Raw genomic sequence first — 16,433 nt, forward strand, 5'->3', positions numbered from 1 at the left:
AGGCAGAGGCAGGCGGATTTCTGAGTTCGAGGCCAGCCTGGTCTACAGAGTGAGTTCCAGGACAGCCAGGGCTATACAGAGAAACCCTGTCTGGAAAAAAAAAAAAAAATCTTAAAAAAAAAAAGGAAAAAACAAACAAACAAACAAAAAACCAAAAACAAATAATAATAATAGGAAATATAAATGTATCTTTAAATTAAAAAAACTGTGCTAAAATAACCGTTTTGGAATGGCTGGATGTAATGTAGAATCCTTGGAGTGGTTGTTCTGTGAGTAAGAGAATATTTGCCTCCAAAGATTTAAAAGAAGAAAACATACACTGTCGCTAAGTCACCAGTGAGACAGGGAGGTGACTGTTAGGAATTTAGAAGTATAAAATGGTTTGGCCTTATCTGGGCGTGGTGGTATATACCTTTATTCCCAGAACTGGGGAGGCAGAAGCAGAGACAGAGGCAGGTGGATTTCTGTGAGTCCCAGACCAGCCCAATCTACATTGTGTTCTCCTGTCCCTGAAGTTTGCCTCAAAAGATGATAAAGTCATTTCCTTCCAACTACGTATTTCAGATGGGAGTAGGGGCTCATACCTGAAATCCTAGTGTTTAGACGGCTGAGGCAGGAGGATCAGGTGTTTAAGGCCAAGCTTGGCTACAAAGCAAGCCTGAGGCCAGCCTGGGCTACATGGAACTAGCTCAACCATCCAAGCCAGGCTGGTTCAGTAGGAAAGAACACTCACAGCATAAACAGGAGCTCAGGAAAAAGCCAGATCAGGATGTGTGTGCCTCTAATTTCAGGATGGCTGGGGTTTTTGGTGGCTGCTAGCCTAGCTCCAGATTCAAAAAGAAACCCCGTCTCATAGGAATAAATGACGTGTGGTAGGGAAAGACCCCTGATATCCTACTGTGACCATCACATGCACACACATGGACACACGCATCCACATACATGAATGCATAAACCACATGCATAGGAATTCAAGTCCAGTCTTGGCTACATTGTCCTAGGATCCACGAGGCCTTGGTCATAAACAAAATTAAAGAAAACATCCAAACCAGCATCACCACCAACAGTAAAAACAAACAAACAAACAAACAAAAAACAAACAAAACGGAATGGAACCCTTAGTTCTTTTTCTATCCATCACAGGAGCTCCTCCTTGGAGTCTTGGATCAGGTTAGCACTCCTACCTCGAGGCTGGCCAACTTTTCTTTTGCCTAGTCACTTTCTAGTTCTTTCCTTGAGCCTCATCAGGGAAGCCTGTATTTTCTCTCCTTGGCTTTGTGCTGGCCCCTGGCTGCCTTACACTATCAATGTCTGCCTCTGTCTCCATCATCCTAAGTCCATCCTGCCTGACTGATTGGCCTGCCCTGATGGTTGATCGACCTCCTACTGCTCCACTCACCTCCTCCGTTTGCTGCCCCCATGTAGAAGGCATCCAGTGCCTTAGAATATTTTAGAAAGCTAAATGCAATGGCCAACACATGAATGCTTTAATGAAGGATGAACTAAAAGAAAAAAGGTACCATCTGAACAAATAAGACAGAAAGACATTGCTCCTCATAATTGTCGTGGGACGTGCCCGTCTACTGGGTGATGAACAGTAGGTCCCCCCGGAAGTGTACTTACCTCTTACATGCTTTTAAGGGATACACACACACACACACACACACACACACAGAGGTCTTGGACTAGGATAGTGTAATCAAACCAGCTCAGACAGTCACCAGTTTCTCCAGGGCAGGAATGAGGATAAAAAAAAAAAAAAAAAAGACAATTAGCTGTAGCAAATACATTGTAGCATGACCCCAGCCAGTTCAGAGGCTGAGATGCCTTTATTTTTTTCCAATCTGCTTTTTTACCATTTTAATTACATGCAAGTAATAAGGTCAGTTCTAGGTTAAGGACAAACAAGACAATAAACACAAATAGTCAGGGAATGAGCAAGGCAATAAACAATGTCCCAAGATCAATGTTTCTAAGGGCTAATCAGGGTGACCAAGATAGCAAAGCCTACTTCCCTGTCCTAACCCAAAATCATATTCATGCCTGAGGCCTACTTCTTTTTTTTTTTTTCTTGGTTTTTTGAGATAGGGTTTCTCTGTATAGCCCTGGCTGTCCTGGAACTCACTCTGTAGATCAGGCTGGCCTCGAACTCAGAAATCTGCAGGCCTCTGCCTCCCAAGTGCTGGGATTAAAGGCGTGCGCCACCATGCCCAGCTAGGCCTACTTCTTTGTTCTAGCCCCAAATCAGATTCAGGCTCCCTTTAGCACACTTCCTTGTCCTGGTCCAATGTCAAAGTGCCCCCCGCCCACCAGTGTGTGCCAAGTGACCCCAAAAGCTCTCCACAATAATGACCAGCTTTGAAAAGTGGAGGTTTTAAGTTTAATTTCTCCCTCACTCCCTTTCTGCAGTTGGAGATTCAAACTAGGGGTTTTGTGTATAATAGGAAAGTACTCTACAACTGAGCTAAACTTCAGCCTCTTAAGCCTGGTTTTTGTTTTTGTTTTTAAGGCAAGATTTGTTTGTGTAGTCCTGGCTGTCCTGGAACTCATTTCTTAGACCAGGCTGTCCTGGAACTCAGAGAGATAGGATCTGCCTACCTCTGTCTCCTGAGAGCTGGGGTTAAAGGTGAGCCCTATCACTGCCCGGTTCACCTCTTTTTCTTTCATTACAAGGGTCCTAGGGACAAAACTCAAGGGTCCTCAGTCTTGGCAGCAGATATTATTATCTGAGTCATCTCACCAGCCTCTGAGAAATAGATTTGAAACAGGATGGTTCTCAACCCAATGGGTACCAGAGGATGACCTTCAATTTCCAATTCTCCTGCCTCCACATCCCGTGTATTGATTGACTTTGCAGGTGACCAGGGCATAGAGGTACACACTTTTAACCCTAGACAGAGGCAGGTGATTTCTGAGTCCAAGGCCAGCCTGGTCTTACACACTTTTAACCCTAGACAGAGGCAGGTGATTTCTGAGTCCAAGGCCAGCCTGGTCTACAAAGGGAGTTCCAGGACTGCCAGGACTATACAGAGAAACCCTGTCTCGAAAAACAAAACAAAACAAACAAACAAAGGAGAGTTCAGGTATAAACCACCAGGCTGCTTCTATGTGTTTCTAGGGCTTGAACCCAAGGCTTCAGGCATGATGTCCTCTACTGGCTAAGCTAAGTCTCCAGCTAGTGATTTCTTTCCTGTCTCTCTCTTTCTTACATTGGGGATTAAATTCAGGCCTGGGTGTGCTCCATCTCTGAACTACACTCCCAGGTTAACCAGATCATTTAAAAAAATGTCTGAGCTGGGGCGTGGTGGCGTATGCCTTTAATCCCAGCACTTGGGAGGCAGAGGCAGGTGGATTTCCGAGTTCAAGGCCAGCCTGGTCTACAAAGGGAGTTCCAGGACTGCCAGGGCTATACAAAGAAACCCTGTCTCAGAAACAAAACAAAACAAACAAAACAAAACAAAACAAAATGTCTGAATGAGGGAGGCAAAGGCCTTTAGTTCTGGGCACTCAGGAGGCAGAGGCAGGCAGATCTCTGAGTTCTAGGTCACCTTGCCCTGCAGAGTGATTTCCTGGACAGCCAGGACTAAATAGAGAAGTCCTATCTTGAAAAAAAATGTTTAAATGCATTACAGATCTTAAAAGCTCTTGTTACCTGATGGTAAAAGTCACAGTTGTCAGCATGCAATTCAAAACACCAGTTTGTTCCAGATCTTTCTGACCTGTATCTCGACCCACTCCTCCTCATTTATTTAGCCACATGGGGTCCTCTGTGTTCCTGGTGGTTGACAATTCCTGTAGTAACCGTCCACCCCAGCAGTGTTCTAAGTTCTCGTCACCCACTGTCTTACTTTTCTAAATGTCACCTGTCATCACCTGACATTCAGTTTCTGGTCTTTTACCAAGGAACGAAAGCTCTGCTACAGCATGGGTGTTGTCTGTTATGCTCCATGGATTTCTCCCAGTCTCCAGAGTGGCACTGTGTTACATCTGCAACATAACACTCAATGGATTTTTTCGTTTCCCAGAAGACAAACACCTCACTGCTCAGAGACACAGTCTTTAAAGTTTTTTAAGTTAAAATTTTTACTTAAGATTTTCATTATCTTGCCAGCATCTGGGTGTGTACGCGTATGGAGGCTTGCCACATTGAATGCCTTGAGGCCATAAGATAACCTTTGTAAATAGGTTCTCCTTCACTTGGGTCCTCAGGATTGAACTCAGTCTGGCAGGCTTGGCACCAAGCGTTTTTACCTGCTGAGACCTGAGTCTCTCCCCTCCTCACAGTGGAAAATAACAAATACTTTCAGAATGAAGCTATAGCCACAGCATCTATCAGGAATTTCAACTGTAGGGAATGAAGGATGACAAGGTTCAAACACTGGCTCTACAGATGCAGCAGATCATATAAGCACGTGGTCAGGTGGCGATTAACTGCATATTCATGTTCTGTGTTCACCAGTGTAAACAGATGGTGACCCAGAGCCGACTTCCTGGATGACTCTGCTACGACTTGGATAAGGGCGGAACCTCGAGGCTTGTGCCTAGGGCAGGTGACACCCACATCTCAGGGTGAGTGCCGAGCCACTCCCACTGCCGGCTCCTTCTCCTAGGGTGTCTTATGACCGCTCTCCCAGCAATCCTCCCTGCCTGACAGTCGCACTTCGCCTCTGACAGTTTCTGATAAAGAATCTCTGTGATCGAGGATATTCCATGCGTATGTGTGGTACTTGTTCATAAATGTTTATAAATGCTTAAAATATGTATACGTGAGTGGGAAGTGAGATTTGTTTAAATCAGATTTTAGGTGCGACAACTCCTATACTAGACCTCTAGGTGGTCACCAGTACTCGTTGCCACACAGCACTTGGAAGGGGTTATCCCTCCATGCTGAGCTCCCTCCTTGTCACCCAGCCAAAAATTAATATTCATTTCTCCTTAAGCCTCAGACTTCCCCAACCAGAGCCCTTTACAAGCGTTCCAAGCTATGAGCCATAACCTGACTGTCACGCACAATCCTGAAACTCCATTCCAGTAACTAATTCCTCAAGTCTCTACTGTCACTCACAGACTTCCCAGCCACCTACGTCAGTCTCCATTCCCTGGAGCGCTCCTAGGTCTCCGTTTAGGATCCGCCCCCTCACGTAATCGCAGCCTACTGATGCTCTTACCAGGCTCGCCGGAAGCCCCGCCCCGGGCGGTTGCTAGGCTCCGGCAGCCGGAAGTCCCGCCTGCCGAGTAGTCTTCGCTGCCGCCGCCGCCTCCGTTGTTGTTGTGGTCGCTTCGCCGAAGTCCGCGGCTCGAAGAGCCGGCTCCGTCGCTTCCCGTCGCCATGAAGTGGATGTTTAAGGAAGACCACTCGCTGGGTAAGAGCGGTCGGCCTGCGGGGCCCCAGATCGCGGCCCCTCCCCCACTCCCGCCGCCCTGCCAGGCCCGCTGGGTCGCCAAGGCCCCGGCAGCCTGGCGCCTCCCACGGACCTGTGTCGCCCTCCGCGGATCTCGCTGGGAGTTTCTGAGGGGATCTGCGGCAGGGGACTCCGGGGCTAGGACTCGGGGCGTACGCACACCGGCAGGTTGCGGGCGGCGAAGGGCGGCAGGAAGATGGGGTTCCGGCAGCGGGGGGCCCTGCTGTCTGGCCGGTGCGAATGTCAGTCTGGTTTCCTTCTTCCCCAGAACACAGATGCGTGGAATCCGCGAAGATCAGAGCGAAGTACCCCGACCGAGTTCCGGTGAGTGTGGACTCCCCGCCCCCTCACCCCGCTGTCACCCTTAGCGTCTAGGAGAGGTGTCCGGCGAGCGCGCTAGGCCAAGCAACAGTTGAGAACTTAAGGTCTCAAGGTGTAAGCCCGGAGACCGCGGACAGCCTGGGCTTCCGCCTGCCCAAGCTTGGGGCTTAAGGGGCTGGTGCTGTTCAGGGGCACCAGTGCTGAATCTCCCGATCTAGGGCAGCAAGCTGCTTGCAGCCTCTAGGCTCCCTCGCCAATTATGTAAGGAACCGTGTTCTAGGACAGGGCAACAGGTCACTGTCACTTTGGGGAATGATGGTGGAGGGAGACTGGCATTTGGGGTTGGATATGGTAGCATCGTTTCAGGGTAGTCATCTTTAACGTTGGACCTTTAACTTCTAGTTTCTCTTTACCCTGATTCTGCCATCCTTGTTTGACTAACAAATCTGAAATGCTATCGTTTTGCCTCTAATCAATAAGTATGTTGGTTTATTTCTGCTTTCTGCCCTAGTTGGGGCGATGGTTTCTGATATCGCTATTGATTTTTGAAGGACATAAAGTCTTATTATTGTAGTGCTTTGCTAAACAGTCCCTTTGAGAAGTAGGAGGATAAATGTTAACTGTTCAGAGAGAAGCAACAGGCCAAGTGAAAATGTCTCTTAGCCGTGCGTGGTGGCGCAGGCCTTTAATCCCAGCACTTGGGAGGCAGAGGCAGGCCGATTTCTGAGTTCGAGGCCAGCCTGGTCTACAAAGTAAGTTCCAGGACAGTCAGGGCTACACAGAAAATCCCTGTCTCAAAAAAACAAAAAAAAAAAAAAAGAAAAAGAAAATGTCAGCTCTTGGGTGGCTGCAGTTGTATAGCTTTGCCCTTAGTTCATCCATTTTTTTCCTCTATGCTCTAACAGTGTCTATCTATGGATCAAAAGACAACAGATGAAACCCTATCCAGATCAATCTTTCCATCTGCCTAGATAAAAATGTTAGAAAGCTACCCTTGCAGTGGGGTGGCACATGCCTTCAGTCTCAACATTCAGGTGGCAGAGGCAGGCTGATCTCAGAGTTTGGGGACAGCCTGGTCTACAGAGTTAAGTTCCAGGACATCTGGGACTACACAGAGAGACCCTGTCTCTGGAAGAAGATAGAAAGCTTTGTAGCTGTGTTTCTCTGACAAACGCGAGGGATATCAGTCAGCTCTGGACCTCCAGAGTGGGGCTTCTTGAGCTGTGGGCATATTTATTTACTCATCTGTGCCTTTTCCCACACTCTGCTCGTCAGACTGGAGCAATCCAGCCCTGTGGGTAAGTGCTGGAGCTCACTCTCCTTCCCCATCCCTCTCCCCTCCCCTCTCACAGTGCTGGGAACCAGGCACTAGCCTTTGTGTTTTCCAGGCAAATGTTGCTCTGCTGAGGAATGCCTGAGCTTCTGATCTGTCTTGACTTTCCCAGGTGATCGTGGAAAAAGTCTCCGGCTCTCAGATTGTTGACATTGACAAGAGGAAGTACTTGGTCCCGTCTGACATCACTGTGGCTCAGTTCATGTGGATCATCAGGAAAAGGATCCAGCTTCCCTCCGAGAAGGCCATCTTCCTGTTTGTGGACAAGACAGTCCCACAGTCCAGGTAAGAAGTGTTTGCTAGCTGGGCCTGTGGCTTAGAAATCCATTTGCCCCTTATAAAACTCAAACCTTGGGAGGTGTTCTTAGTACAACTTCTTCCTTTCCTTTTCCTTCCTTTCTTTCTTTCTTTCTTTCTTTCTTTCTTTCTTTCTTTCTTTCTTTCTTTTTTCTTTCTTTCTTTTCTTTCTTACTTTTTCTTTTTTTAATTAGATGTTTTCTTTATTTACATTTCAAATGCTATGCCGAAAGTTCCCTATACCCACCCCCCTCTGCCCTGCTCCCCTACCCATCCACTCATACTTCTTGGCACTGGTGTTCCCCTGTACTGAGGCATATAAAGTTTGCAAGACCAAGGGGCCTCTCTTTCCAATGATGGCCGACTAGGCCATCTTCTGGTACATATGCAGCTGGAGACACAAGCTCTTGGGGTACTGGTTAGTTCATATTGTTGTTCTACCTATAGGGTTGCAGACCCCCTTCAGCTCCTTGGGTGCTTTCTCTAGCTCCTCCATTGGGGGCCCTGTGTTCCATCCTATAGATGACTGTGAGCATCCACCTGTGTATTTGCCAGGCACTGGCATAGCCTCCCTGGAGACAGCTATATCAGGGTCCTTTCAGCAAAATCTTTCTGGCATATGCAATAGTGTCTGGGTTTGGTCACTGATTATGGGATGGATCCCTGGGTGGGGTAGTCTCTGGATAGTTCATCCTTTTGTCTTTGCTCCAAACTTTGTCTCTGTAACTCCTTCCATGGGTGTTTTGTTACCTATTCTAAGGAGGAATGAAGTATCCACACATTGGTCTTCCTTCTTGATTTTCTTGTGTTTTGCAAATTGTATCTTGGGTATTCTAAGTTTCTGGGCTAATATCCACTTATCACTGAGTGCTTATCAAGTGACTTTTGTGGACAGTTTCTTTTTGTAGCCCTTGAAGTTTTTAAACCAGGCTGACCTTGAACTCTTCCTGCTCCCTCCCTGGAATTGAAGGCTTGAGCTATCACACCCAACTCTTAATTTGCATATCAATAGTTTTAGAGGATGTCCAAGGGCATGTATGTTTGCATGCAGTTTTAAGAGTATCTGGTCTTATTTGGTGTATATGGGTGTGTGCTTGTATCTGTGTAATGGTCAGAGGACAACATCTGGAGTTGATTCTCTTCCACATTAGCACTCAGGTTGTAAGGCTTGCTGACTAGAGCTTTTACTTGAAGCCTTCTGGCATACATCTGGAGTCAGGGTCTCTCACTGAACCTTGAGCTTACTGATCTAAACACAGGTCCACTTGCTCACACAGCAAGTCATCTCCCCAGACCCAGATCTGGACTTTAACATGCACCCAGAAGTTGACTAAGATACCCTGTGTTGACCTAGCCTCCACACACGCATGTGCAAACCCCATGACCTCAACAAATTACTCAAATCCTTCACAACTTTCTTGGCCTTAAGCCATAGGTAGAACTGAGGCCTGCGGTGAGGGTCTCATCTATTTTTTTTTTTACAGATTTATTTATTTTATGTGTATGAGTACACTGTAGCTGTCTTCAGACACACCATAAGAGGGCATTAGATCTCATTACAGATGGTTGTGAGCCACCATGTGATTGCTGGGAATTGAACTCAGGACCTCTAGAAGAGCAATCGGTGTTCTTTACCGCTGAGCCATCTCTCCAGCCCCAGGTCTCATTGATTTATTAAAACTGGTCCCTTTTCTCTACCAGGGACCAGAATTTAGGCAGGGGCCATGTAGCTCACAGCCTGGTTTTAGCTCCCCTGGGAAAGGAAAATTGACTAGCTTGGCTGACACTTGGTTATTCCTTTCCCATTGACTGGGCATTTAAAACCCTGAGTCATATTTCAGCCTTCATGTGTCTCCTCAGTGGGAATTCCTTGTTACAACTTATTTTAATGACCTAAACCAGCTAGGGGGCTAGCCTAGTTTGTAGGAACATGGTTCACTGAAAACTACAAAAGATGCCAGATGTGGTGGCATACTGGCCCACATGCACACGCATACACACACACACACACACACACACACACACACACACAGTTCTTAGTTTGATTGGGAATTAAAGAATTCTTATATAGTGACCCTGGGCTATACAGTGACTCTGTCAAAGAAAAAAAAAGAAAGAAAAAGAAAAGAAAAAAAAAAGAAAGAAAGAAAAGAAAAGATAGAAAGAAAAGAAAAAGTTCCATAAGAGAGCTAAGTCAAATTTTACATCTTATTTCTAATGAAGGTGAAAGACTGGCTATTGTCTTGGTACTGTTTCTTTGTAAGTCTCTGTACTATTTCTGGTCTCTGGTAGAGAGGAAGTTCAGGAGAATAGCAGAAGCTTCAGTCAAGCCAATAAATACTTTTCCTGAGGGGATAGGAGGAAAGCCAGAGCCTGAAGACTCAGAGCCTGAGCCACTGGGTGCTACCTTTTTGTGCCACCTATAGCTCTGGAGGTCTTGTTATCCCTCAGCCTCTCTCACCCTTCATTCAGAGGCTCTTGGGCAGTGTTGATGGCTGTGCACTTTATTTACCAGGAGGAAGCTGGGGCACCTGCGGGATCCTCTGCTCCCCTTAAGGTAGAAGGCAGTAAATTCTTGATCGCTTCTAGACCTTGCATGGCACCTTGATCATTCTGTTTTCCTACCTCTGGAGAGGAAGTAGGACACTAGCAGCAGCGGCACTGGTTTAGTGTCCTTAGTGCCTGTCCTCTGGCACAGTGGTCAGCAGTGGGGATCCAGTTCAGGGCCTTGTCTTGCCAGGCAAGTGTTCTACTAAAGTCATGTACTCAGCTCTAGATGGAAATGGCTCAGGCTTCTGAAGAAATGAAGGTTTCTCTAATGGACCCATAATGTCTAGTGATGGAAATGGCTTATGTGTCTCCTCACCGTTCCCCTGTTGTCCCTGAAGTATAAATCGATTGGAAGTGAAGTGCAACAGAGGTCGCATTAGAGCCATTTTTTCACTTCAGGTTCTTTCTAGAAAAACACGACCATTTTTATTTCTTCTATTTGCCTTTCTAGTCTGCTGAGTCTACCCTAAAGCTGGTTACATTTGACTGAAGTGATCTAGGACCTAGTGATCAGAACCCCAGAAACCAAATTCTGGTTCTTCAGGACAGAGAACATGAAGGCCTTTAGTACTTACGGTCCCAGTTGCTGACTTCCTGCCCTTCAGGCTAATCTGTATTTCTTTGGGAGTTTTAAAAAACATTTGTTGCTGGGCTGTAGTGGTGCATGCAAGTGGGTCTCTGTAAGTCCCATACAGCCTAGTGAATTCCAGGATAGCCAGGCTACGTAGAAAGACCTTTTATTAGACAAAGAAAAAGTTTTAGAGCCAGGGCGGTGCTGACTGCATGCCTTTAATCCAAGCACTTTGGGGCACCATAGGCAGGTGCTCTGAGTTCAAGGCCAGCCTGGTGAATTTTAGGACAACTAAGTCTACACCGAGAAATCCTGTCTTAGAAAAACCAAACAAATCAAAACAAAATGTATTTGTTGGCCAGGTTTGGGGTAGCAGACACTTGTAGTTCCACTTCTTAGTAGGCTAAGGCAGGAGCATACTGCCTTGGAGAATATAGTGAGACCTCCACCAAAAATCAAATCCCAAACCCAAATTGTAGACTAATCAAAAGAGGCATGTGGCATTCCAGACCCTTGCAAATGTCAACATCCATCAGAGCCCAAAGGGAAGTACAGCAGGGTCTCTTGCCTAAAGCTGTGGTGACTCAGCTTCACCATCTCCTCAAAGTCTGGCAGTTTCCTTAGGGAAGCCTCCAACACTCATGCCCTGCTTGCATCCTGCACAGTGGCTGGGGAGATGAGCAGAGAAAGAAAAGGAATCTAGGCGTGCAGGAGCCCTGGTCCTTCCTGCCATGATTGACAGGCTGCAGAGGAGCAGTGGGGCTTGAGGTTGAATAGATAGAGTGCATTGGTTATGGGTAGGCCTGAACCCTGGGCTAAGCATGGAGTCTCGGCTTAGTATTTTAGTTTTAAATACAGTTGCTGTATACACACAGAGGCAAGCCTGAAGGGGTTGTCCTTTGTTTTTTGAGTTCCTGTTGTTGTTGTTGTTGTTTTTTTTTAAAGTGAGATCTCAAAAGAAAAAAAAAAAGCAAAAAAGCCAGGTGGTGGCGCATGCCTTTAATCCCAGCACTTGGGAGGCAGAGGCAGGTGGATTTCTGAGTTCCAGGACAGCCAGGGCAATACAAAGAAACCCTGTCTCAAAAAAAAAACCAAAAAAAAAAAAAAAAAAAAAAAAAAAAAAAAAATGAGATCTCAGCTGCCTTTTCTTTCTCTCCTGTTTTTGAGACTCTACATACCTTTTAGTTGTCCTAGAACCCAACATAAAGGCCAGGCCGTGCCTCAACTGTCTGTTTCGTGTAGTATTGAAAGTTGAATTCTACCTGAGTGCTTATATCAAGAATCTGGCTGAGCACAGAAGAGGAACTATGCTTTTATGCAGGCAGAACTGAGATCGCCATTGGTCTACGAGTTTCCCAGTCATGGTAGTAGAGGGGAAACCCAGGTCTGCTCTTTGTTTAGAGAAGTTTAAAGTAGAGACAGGAAGCTGAGTGTTATGGTGCACGTATTTAGTCCCAGTACACTCAGGGAGGCAGAGCTCTGAGTTCAAGGCCAGCCTGGTCTACATAGTGGATTCCAGATGGCAGAGCTACATAGAGACTGTCTCAAAAATAAAACAACAAAAACTAAAAACAGGAGCGTTTTATTGAATATGCATCCCCAGCTTGTTGCCAGCTTGGCCTGGAGAGACCAGTGCTGCTGGAGGTGGCAGCTGGTTGGTTCTCGGTCTTCAAGTCTGGTAATATGTCTTAGGGACCATCTTTTGTTGAGAAGTGTGCTTAAACTTGACAGTTGTGATCCATTCTGGGTAAGCGCTTCTCTCAGAAATGGCTGTTGGTCTGGTGAGGTACCCGGCAGGTAAAGGTGCCTGCCTTCGAGCTTGGTGGCCTGAGTTTGATCTCTGGAACACACATTGTGGAAAGAGAGAACTGGATCCTACAGATTGTCCTGACCTGTACACACACATAAAAACAATTGTTTTAAAAGAAAAGAAAGGTGTGTTTTAGGAGTGGCAGATGTCAGAGAAACATCTGTCAAGCAGTCCTCAGCTCTGGGTATTTTGGTTTGGGTCCTGTTCACTTCACAACCAGTGCCTTTACTGTGGTGGTCAAAGATTACCTGCCTTACCCCACTGTCCTCCCTTGCTGAAAGACAGCAAAACACATGAGCTGCACAGCAGATGGCTGGCCAGGTGGTCATCACACCGCCAGCCTATTTATGACTCAGTGTCTCCATGGCCTGCCTTTGGTTGAGAGTTGAAGGCAATTCCACTGTGAGTGGTGCTCACATGAGCCCTAGGTCAGCTTTCCCCAGTTCACAGGACGATGGAGAAGCTAAAACTAATGCCATAGTGAGTCCCGCACCTGGTTCTTACTGAGACTTGGCGTTACTATCGGTAACCACTGGAGAAACGGTGTTGCCTGGATCTTTGTGACTTGAATGGAGGCACAGGGAGCAGATTTTCGGGGAATAACTGGGATTCTTTATACTTAGCACTTGAGACATCATCTCACCATAGATTAACCCCATGGTTTACATTTGCCATTGGCATTTTCCATTTCTTCTTCTTCTTTTTTTTAAAGAATTATTTATTGTATGTACATTTGTATACTGCAGCTGTCTTCAGACACACCAGAAGAAGGCATCAGATCCCATTACAGATGGTTGTGAGCCACCATGTGGTTGCTGGGATTTGAACTCAGGACCTCTGGAAGAGCAGTCAGTGCTCTTAGCTGCTGAGCCATTTCTCCAGCCCTGCATTTTCCATTTCTTAATTCATGAGAATCAAGAGTTAGAAGGTAGCAGTGCCCCCCCATCCTCAGCATTCTTTCTAGATGCTCAGCACGAGAGTGCATTGTACTGAAGGCTTTGGGTGTCTTCTACATACACGCCCCAGTACCTTAGGTAGGAAGCCTTGGAATTGTGGTTTGGCTTACTTGATCTAACTGTCCAGCGGGTCTGCGTAGCCTGCCTGGCAGGTATGTTAGAGCTGCCTCAGCTTTAGGACTCCTACCATTCTGATAGCCAGCTCAGTGCAAGTGCTCAGGTCTTGTCTCTGACAGGGAAGGCCATCTGCCCTGAGCTTTATAGAACATGTCCTAGGCTAACATATGCTGCCTCTGCTATAAACTATCTCCCACACAGGGTCAGTATTGCCTGTATCTGCTTCATTTGAGTGAACTTTTATTGATGGGACATTTGTTAGTCTGTATGAGGCGCACTGTTCCGAGGAAGATCCTTGCCAAAGGTACAAGGATCTGATGTTAGGTCATTGGGATTGGCCTACCTGGGTATTCACTGGGTGTTCACAGTGCAGGCTGGTGATAAATGTTTTCTAGCTAGGTGGTGGGGCACACCTTTAGTCCCAGCACTTGGGAGGCAGAGCCAGATGGAACCAAGTTCAAAGCCAGATCTGTTTAGAGTTCAATTTCCAGAATAGCCAGGCTACAGATGGGGTTGGGGGGGGGGGGGACACACACCTGAGTCCCACCACGAGATAGCTGATTTATTTCATGTCATTCATGGAGATGCTTACAAAGCGCTCTAGAGATCCCAAAGGCAGCTCAGGTTGCCGTGAAAATCAACACATGAGGGTTCTCATGAACCAGCTTCCTCTAGCCCAGGACTGGGCTTCCATGGGAATGGCAGGCAAACCTCATGTGGGCTTTAACAATTCTGGAAGCTCCTTAATCCTCAGCAAGTTAAACATGGGTGAACGTGCCAGGTGTGGTAATGCACATCCTTAATCTCAGCAGCAGGCAGAGACTGGGTCTCTGAGTTCAAGACCAGCCTGGGCTCCATGAGTTGTCATTTCAGCATGTAACCTCACTTGCTTTAAACCTCCGTTCAGATGCTACATTTCAGTTGCTGAATAAAGCTGGTGATTTCTGTTTTAGAAGTAGCCAGATAGGGTTTTCTTCCCTTAACTGTAGGAATTTTGATTAGACAATGCTGTTCAGACATGTTTGTCCTCTTTTTGTTTTTTAGATTTTAATTTATGTGCATGAGAATTACTCAAATGTATATATGTATACTTGTATGTCTGCTGTCCACAGAGGTTATAAAAGGATATCAGATTCCCTGGAACTGGAGTTACAGATGGTTGTGAACTGCCCTGTGAGTGCTGGGAACCTGGGTGTTCTGTAAGAGTGCTCTTAACTGCTGAGCCGTCTCCAGCAGTGAGTTAGTTCACAAATCCCACATAGAGACAACAGGCTTGCTTGCTTGCTTGCTTGCTTTCTTTCTTTCTTTCTTTCTTTCTTTCTTTCTTTCTTTCTTTCTTTCTTTCTTTCTTTCTTTCTTTNCTGTCCTGGAACTCACTCTGTAGACCAGGCTGGCCTCGAACTCAGAGATCTGCCTGCCTCTGCCTCCCAAGTGCTGGGATTAAAGGCGTGGGCCACCACCGCCTGGCATGACAACAGATCCATATTTATCCCCCAAATTATTACTTACTAATCTACTCACACAGCCATTCGTGCTAAGCTTGTAAATGGGGTGGGAAGTGAAAAGGGAAAGCAAAAAGTCCCCCTTGATTAATGGGCCGTGTCCCTTGTTTACATACTAGTCTCAGTTACACACCAGCAACAATGGCCAGGGGTGAATTGAGACCCTGAATCCCTCTTTATTTATTTTCCCCATTGGTCCTTGGTATGCAATGTATTTAGTTGTTTTGGAGACAAGGTCTTATGCAGCAAGGCTGGCCTAGAATTTGATATGGAGCCACAGGTGACCTTGAATTTACAATCCTCCTGTCAGTGTTGGGATTATAGGTTTGAGCCACCATTCCTAGGCTTTTTTATGTAGTGTGGGATGGACTGGTGTCTGGTCTGAACCCATGTTGTAGCTATACTATTCAAGAACCCTATCAACTGAGCTATATCTCTGCTGTGTCCATATTTAAACAACTTGTGGCACAGCGACTTGGTCTTGGGTCAGAATCTTCCTGCTGGTCCTGGTTGACCTACCACTTGTGCTCATACTTCCTCAGCATGGTCACGTGGCCAGCGCTTGTCTGGTTGCAGTAGGTGTTACTACTCTCATTGAGACAACTCAGTTTTCTGGCAGAGAACTAGCTCAGCTCTTTCCGGCAGTCTGTTTCTCAGCTAAGGCAAGCTGGGTCTCCACCCACAGGCTTAGTTGAAGGAATCCTGTTTTTGGAGGCTCTTTGGAAGCTTGAGCAGTCTTATTACATTTTATTCTTTGGAAATAGTGGGGATCCAGCCTAGGCCTTCACCCCTGTTGGGCAAGCACTCTACCACTGAAGTACATCCTTGGCCTAGCTAGGGAAGGTTTCTTTGGGTCCCAGATACCGTGGGAGCTTTGCATTGTACATAAGGATCATAGTGTATAAGATCTCTGGGGACTCGAGATTATGGCCTGAGTGTGTTCATAACAAGGATCCACATGTATCTTTGAATCTGAGTTGTATATATTTAAATAAATACTAAGAACCTGACATGTTCCCTGTGACAGTGTGGGATGATCCTTTCCATCTCCCAGGTGTTGGCTTCCTTACAGGTTTCAACATGAGTGCGGGGATTCTAGGCATGTGCTGTGCCTGGATCCTAATTTGTTGTGCTCTCTGCCCTCTTTCTGTGGGCCCTGCCCTGCTAGGTTAATGTTGTCAGTGAGCCACTGCCACCCCTCAGCCCATCTTTAGTTTTCCATGCCTCTGTTTTCTTTCCTTAGAGCAGATTGCAGGTCACAGCAGGTACCGGAATTATTTTTACCTCCCAGCCACCAACCACAAAGTGTCTGATCCTTAGGCCTCATTTTTCCTCTTGATACCAGGACTCAATTCTCACTCTTGTTTTTTTTTTCTCTTTCAAGCCTAACTATGGGACAGCTTTACGAGAAGGAAAAAGATGAAGATGGATTCTTGTATGTGGCCTACAGCGGAGAGAACACTTTTGGCTTCTGAGGCCCTTGCTGGGCTAGGTGCGCCCTTCCTGCTTGTGTCTCTTGTAAATAACTGGCTGTTCTCAGTTACTCTGCCAGAGCCTCCACAGACCTACTAGTG

The 16,433-nt window shown here is 46.4% G+C and overlaps 1 protein-coding gene across 1 annotated transcript; it reads left to right on the plus strand.

Annotated features, from left to right (window-relative positions):
- The first annotated feature begins 5,201 nt into the window (after positions 1–5,201).
- On the plus strand, positions 5,202–16,433 carry Gabarapl2 (GABA type A receptor associated protein like 2). Its single transcript, XM_021170544.2, has 4 exons — positions 5,202–5,363; positions 5,671–5,726; positions 7,169–7,341; positions 16,244–16,433. The coding sequence occupies exons 1-4, from the start codon at positions 5,330–5,332 to the stop codon at positions 16,332–16,334; spliced, it is 354 nt and encodes a 117-aa protein (XP_021026203.1). The 5' UTR covers positions 5,202–5,329; the 3' UTR covers positions 16,335–16,433.

The sequence above is a fragment of the Mus caroli genome, chromosome 8 (genome assembly GCF_900094665.2).
Source record: "Mus caroli chromosome 8, CAROLI_EIJ_v1.1, whole genome shotgun sequence".
NCBI lineage: Eukaryota > Metazoa > Chordata > Mammalia > Rodentia > Muridae > Mus > Mus caroli.